Source organism: Octopus bimaculoides, chromosome 23, assembly GCF_001194135.2.
Source record: "Octopus bimaculoides isolate UCB-OBI-ISO-001 chromosome 23, ASM119413v2, whole genome shotgun sequence".
Classification (NCBI taxonomy): Eukaryota; Metazoa; Mollusca; class Cephalopoda; order Octopoda; family Octopodidae; genus Octopus; species Octopus bimaculoides.
Window position 1 is genome coordinate 25,452,746 of NC_069003.1, and position 7,042 is coordinate 25,459,787.

General features: G+C 39.3%; 1 protein-coding gene across 1 annotated transcript in view; it reads right to left on the reverse strand.

Annotated features, from left to right (window-relative positions):
• LOC106877265 (adenylate kinase 8) overlaps nt 1–7,042 on the reverse strand; it is a 29,837-nt gene that overhangs the window by 2,469 nt on the left and 20,326 nt on the right. Inside the window, exons 8-10 of the mRNA XM_014926129.2 lie at nt 6,226–6,357; nt 5,741–5,830; nt 3,189–3,330 (exon numbers count right to left, since the gene is read on the reverse strand). Coding sequence (XP_014781615.1) covers nt 3,189–3,330; nt 5,741–5,830; nt 6,226–6,357 — 364 coding nt within the window. The remainder of the gene's footprint in view (nt 1–3,188; nt 3,331–5,740; nt 5,831–6,225; nt 6,358–7,042) is intronic.

Consider the following 7,042-nt stretch of genomic DNA (forward strand, 5'->3'; position numbering starts at 1 on the left):
GGTGCTTTTACGTGTCACCCGCACGAAGGCCAGTCAGGCGGTACTGGTAACGGCCACGCTCATCTCGCTTGAGAAACCTCATGTGTCACCCGCACATGAGCCAGTCCAGGGGCACCGGCAACAATCTCGCTCGAAAAACCTCATGTGTCACCCGCACAAGAGCCAGCCCAGGGGCACCGGCAACGATCTCACTCGAAACATTTCATGTGTCGCCCGCACATGAGCCAGTCCAGGGGCACCGGCATCGATCTCGCTCGAAACATTTCATGTATATATATATTATTTAAAGCAGTTTGATTCAGCTCCATGTGATTTAAATTTTCATGGGCCACTAACAGAAGTCTGCCTCTTTCAGGCTTTACATTAACTAAATTGGTAATATAAAGCCTGAAATAGATGGGCTTCTGTTAGAGGCCCACAAAACTTTAAGTCATATGGAGCTAAATCAATCCATGTAACTCCCACTAAATGTGTTGGGTACTATTTTCTTTCATTTGTACACTCACTCGTATATATATATATATAGATATAGAAACTACAGTAGGGTGAAACTCCAGTAGCGAGAAACCCCAGAGGTAGGTAGAAACTCCTTAAGATGTACCCGGTGTAAGTTATGGAGACATAAGAGGTGCAGCAATATCAAAGGAAGGTTAACTGGGAAGATGTTTTTGTGTGTGGCAGATGCACAGGGGCAATAAACACCAAAGATTACAGAAAACAGATTCCATCACATGCCAGAAGGAAAACTAGAAGTAGTTGATAGCTTCCATTACCGAGATGATCAAGTCAGTAGCAGGGATGGATGCTCATCAGGCAATATGCTGTGCTTGAGAAGACCTGTTGAGTCAAGTGAAATCATAGTCATGGCCAATGCCAGTGCCGCCTGACTGGCACCCATGCTGCTAGCATGTTAAAAGCACCATTTGAGCATGGTCAATGCCAGTGCTGCCTGACTGACCACTGTGCCAGTGGCACATAAAAAGTTCAGGGAGCTCCTATCTCTGCTGGTAACAAAGGGTCTCTCACTCAGAGTGAAAGGTAGACTGTATGATGCATGTGTGCAAACAGCCATACTACACAGCAGTGAAACATGGGCTGTGACTACTGAAGACATTCATAGGCTTGAAAGAAATGAAGCTAGTATGCTTCACTGGATCTGTAATGTCAGTGTGCATACACGACAGAGTGTAAGCACCCTGAGAGAAAAGTTGGACATAAGAAGAGAGACAACTGCACTGGTATGGTCATGTGTTGTGTATGGATGAGGACAGCTGTGTGAAGAAGTGTCATACCCTAACAGTGGAAGGAACCTGGAAGAGGTAGATCCAGGAAGACATGGGATGAGGTGGTGAAGCACAACCTTCAGATGTTGGGCCTCACAGAGGCAATGACAAGCGACCGAGACCTTTGGAGATACGTTTTGCTTGAGAAGACCTGATAAGACAAGTGAAATTGTAGCCGTGGCTGATGCCAGTATTGCATAATTTGCCTGTTTAAAAGTATCCTTCAATCATCGGGCAACATGCTGTGCTTGAGAAGACCTGTTGAGTCAAGTGAAATCATAGTTGTGGACAATGCCAGTGCTGCCTGACTGGCCACTGTACCAGTGGCACATAAAAAGCACCCACTTCACTCTTGGTGTGGTTGGCGTTAGAAAGGGCATCCAGCTGTAGAAATCTTGCCATATCAGATTGAAGCCTGGTGCAGCCTCCTGGCTTGCCAGTCCTCAGTCAAACCATCCAACCCATGCCAGCATGGAAAGTGGACATTAAATGATGATGATATTTATATATAATCCAGGGATCCAGGTGTAGGAAGTTTGTAAGTGTCAAGCAATAGGCAGCTAATATAGAGAACAAAAGTGTACAGTATATGATAAAATAAAATAAAATAATTTATTGGCATCGTAAGTTGCACACTTTCTCCCATATTGAAGTAACAAAGAATTTCAATAAGCTGATAATTTTAATACAAACTGATAGTTTTAATACAACTTTAGACCTAGGAAAATTATTTGGTTTGCTCCTCCTTTTTCACTTAATGTATAAACTAAGATAGGTAAAAGATTCCTGTCTCTCCTAAACAAACATTTTCCAGAAAATTACAAGCACAGGAAAATATTTAACAGGCAATCTGTGAAATATAGCTGCTGCCCCAATATGGAGAGTATCATTACACAAGACCAACACCAAAAACCCACTCCCAGTTTTAACTCTCAAGACCCAGGAATTTATCCACTTGCAAGGATGTATGATTAAAACTGTCATATATGAAGCAGAAGTGACTGAAATGCTAGATAATAACACAACCGATAAGAACTACATTGGACTAAGTGAAGGATAATTCAAGAATTGATATGCTAATCATATATCTTCCTTCTGACGCAGGGACAAAAGCAAAGCTACTAAGTTGGCTACCACGTATGGAGTTTGAAATCAAATGCAACACCACATAAATAGTAAAAAAAAATCCACACCATCTGTTAACAGATCAAGAAAATGTAAGCTATGTGTAGCTGAAGGAGCTCAGATCTAAGATCTCTAACTCACTGCTGAACTCTAGATTCAAAATTTTCAGCAGTTGTAAGCATATACCTAAGTACTTGTTGAAGAATTGGGAAGTACCATAAACTCTTAGCCACTATTTTTCAGCCTTATAATTTACAGTCTAAGGGAAATAACTCTCTATCCCCCTTTTCCTCCTTTCTGATTACTTATTTTGTTTTCTGATATTTCACCCTTCCACTTGTTATATATGCTTCCTTCTCACCTTTTCTTGCTTTTTCTCTCATCCCATTTTTAGTTTGTTATGCCATGTGGGCAGTGTCTGATGATTGTGCTGGGACCCCAAATGTTTTATAAAACAATGTTTGGCATGTTCTCAGCACATGAAACTAACAGTAGCACATAAAAACACATTCTGTTTATTAAATAATATTTAGCTCTCACAAGATGGAGTACTCTTTTTTTTGTTGATTTTACCATCATGGAACAGCACACACACACACACACACACACACACACACACACACACACACACACACACACACACACACACACACACATATATATATAAAGAATGGAACTGACCCAATAACTGAGGTAAATCTAAATAAATGCTGATTTAATAAACTCAGAAAATACTATAATCAGATACAAAACTGTTTAAAAGAGGGACAGAAACAATACCTTGTTGGAAATAATCCAGCGTCATCCAAATCTTGAGCTTGGTATACGTTCCTAGGAAATCCATGTAATACCCAGCCACATGTCATACAGTCAAGTTGAGTCAAACGTTCTTTGACAATAGTGATTACAATTCCATCTGGCACTGAAGATGAGAAACAACAATATTTTATTGACACACATTTGTAAGAAGGGAGTCTAGCTGATGAAGAGACCACAGTAAAATGTTAGCTGCTTATTGAGTTCCAAGGGATATAAAATTATGATCTAACCAAAAGAGATTTACAGAGTTAGGTTGTGAGTTCAAATTTTACCTTAGTAGATTTATGACTTTCATTCTTCTGAGGTTGATAAAATAAGGATGATTGAGAGACTGGGAAAGGTGTCAATGTAAACAATTATATTCTTGACAAAAAATGACCCAGTATGACCAAAATCCAGGGACTGGAACCAATGATAATTCTAATTTTGGCACAAAGTAGTTTTGAGGGGAGTGGTCAAGTCAATTATGTTAATCCACAATTTGATTGGTACTTATGATTTTAACAACCGCAAAAGGATGAAAGGTAAAGTTGACCTCAGCAGAGCTTAGAAGTGCCTGAAGAAATGCCACTAGACATTTCTAGTGCTGTAACAATTCTGTTGTCTTAATAATAACAATAATCCTTTCTACTATAGTCACAAGACCTGAAATTTTGGTGGAGGGGAATATCACCAACGCCAGTTCTCAACATTAACTTATTTCATCAACTCTGAAAGGATGAAAGCCAAAGTTGCCCTCAGTAGAATTTGAACTCAGAACGGGAAGACAAATGAAATGTTAGTAGGAGTGGCTGTGTGGTAAGTAGCTTGCTTACCAACCACATGGTTCTGGGTTCGGTCCCACTGCATGGCACCTTGGGCAAGTGTCTTCTACTATAGCCTCGGGCCGACCAAAGCCTTGTGAGTGGATTTGGTAGACGGAAACTGAAAGAAGCCCGTCGTATATATGTATATATATATATATATATATATATATATATATATATATATATATACACACACACATATATATATATATATATGTATGTATGTATGTATGTGTGTATGTGTTTGTGTGTCTGTCCCTCCAACATCGCTTGACAACCGATGCTGGTGTGTTTGCGTCCCCGTAACTTAGCGGTTCGGCAAAAGAGACTGATACAATAAGTACTAGGCTTACAAAGAATAAGTCCTGGGGTCGATTTGCTTGACTAAAGGCAGTGCTCCACCATGGCCACAGTCAAATGACTGAAACAAGTAAAAGAGTAAAGCATTTAGCCTAGTGTGCTAATGATTATGTCAGCTCACTACCTTAAGCATCAACATCATCCTCATTTAACGTCTGTTGTCCATGCTGGCATGGGTTGGACAGTTTGACCAGGGCTGGTAAGCTGAGGGGCTGCACCAGACTCCAGTCTGATTTGGCGTGGCTTTTATGGATCAATGCCCTTCCTAATGCCAACCACTCCAAGAGTGAAATGGGTGCTTTTAAGTGCCACCAATATGGGTGCCAGTTACGTGACACCAGCAATAATAATAATGATGATGATGATGATGATGATGATCCTTTTGTGGGAAGGAGAACAGTCGATCACATCCACCCCAGTACTTGACTGGTAATTGATTTATCAACCCCGAAAGGATGAAAGGCACAAGGCCATCAAGTTAGTGGGAAAGGATAAATCGATTACATCAACCCCCAGTGCTCATCTGGTACTTAATTTATCAACCCTGAAAGGAAGAAAGACAAAGCCAGCTTGGTGGAATTTGAACTCACAATGTGGAGACAGAAGAACTGCTGCTAAGCATTTTGCCCACCATGCTAACAATTTTGCCAGTTCGCCACCTAATTTCATTAAATATTAATTACTGATGTCAGTTATATGCAAAGTTTTCATATCAAATATGAAGAAATATAGGCTTCTCTGAGGAAGTCTAATAAGACCAAAACATGTTCAGATTTATCTCCTTTACTGAAATGGTTAAAATATTAGTTATTACTAGCAGTATAGCCCGGCTTTGCCCAGGATTAAGTTGGGATTATTAAGCTAATCAAGTTCTTTATTTCAAACCAAACTAAGTAACATTGACGTCAAATTTGGGCAGAATCAGTGTTGTGTTGCAACTGGAGCGCATGGGTTGGGAGGTTGATTGGCAAAGGTGATCAGGTTACACATGCCAGCCCTTTGAAAACACCACCACCATCATCTAACCCCTCTTTGCCCATGGGTTAGGAACCCTTTCAGCAAGGAAAATAGAATGACCAAAAGGGCTCCCGATTCTCTGTGTCAGAAGCGGTTCTGTTCAGATCACAACAAAGTCTTAAGTATATATATATATATATATATATATATGAGAACACGGATGTTACGTAAGTAAAACGTTAATGTTCGAAACTGCAGCAGTCCATAGATAATTCTTTATTCTGTATATTTCTCATTTTGTCCTGTTCTGGCGTTTTATTAGTTATTATGTTCATGTTGACTTTTCCACAGCATTTCAGTAATTCTAATTAGGAGGTTTTTGATACTTACAAGATAAACCCTGGTCCAAATATGATTTGGCAATTTGTCCCGTTGATGTCTCATTGGTTACAGCTTGTTTTATCAGTTGACTACATGAAACTACAAAATAAAAGGGTTTTATTTTCATTTCTGAAATAGCTCAGAGACAATTACAATTTTGTATGTGTACAGTCAATCTCTCTATCTATCTATCTCTCTCTCGCTCATACATACACACATTCTCTATTTTTGTCTCTATCATTCTCACACTTCTATATGTACAAGGGGGTGCTGAAAAGTTCCTGGCTTTCGGTAAAAGAAAATACAGGAGGATCAGTTAATTATAATTCCATTCAACATATTCCCCTCTCAGATTCACACACTTATTGCAGTAGTCCTTTAGTTTTTCTAAACCCTATAAAAGAACTCAGAAGGTTGAGCCTCCAACCAGGCCTTTCATGATGCCCTCAATAATACAAATGTGAAATTCTTAGTCCAGTTTCAGTATTTCTTACCATTGACCAACTGAAAACGTTTCGCCAACAAATGTGCCTGGGTTTTCTTACCACTGCCAAAAGCACCGAGAAGGATGACTCGTGGAGTATGTGGTGCCATAGATTGGGGTTTATGACTCAGGAAACAAAGTACTGAAAAAGAAAATTATTCGAAAAACTGAATAACTATAAAGACAACAACAATTTCTTTCTAATATAGACATGAGACAAATAGAAATAAGTACCAAGCATAATATAACTAACACCTGTTAAAGGCAATGCTCCAGCATGACCATAACCCAATAATTGAGACTAGTCAAAGATTAAAAGAAACATAGATAAATAGGTGTTCAATCAATGTTGTGATTGTTTTCCTGCTATATATATATTTATTTTTATTTATTCGCCCTTTTAAAGCCTAGGCAGGCTCATGGGCCCAGTTTCCCGGTTTCTATGGCGTATGTGTCCCCCCCCACCAGCTGGACGATTCTGCTAGCTATGAAACATATGTAGCCTGGATTTTACCTGCTCCATTCCCTAATTTTGGATTATTATTCACATACACAGCAACACCAGCTGCTAATCGTGAACTATAAAACAATTTTTTTCAGCTTATCGAACTTTGATATGGGAAAAATTTACAACCTCCCACATCAATAAACCACTATTGTTCCTCAAAGTTGTTTTTTACACCTATGGACTGCTCAAAGCTCACTAACTTCCCATACCTTGATCCATGGATCTTACCTTTACATATTACTATATTTTTATTTTATTTATGCGCCCTTTTTAAAGCCTATCCAGGCTCATGGGCCCGGTTTCCAGGTTTCTATGGCAT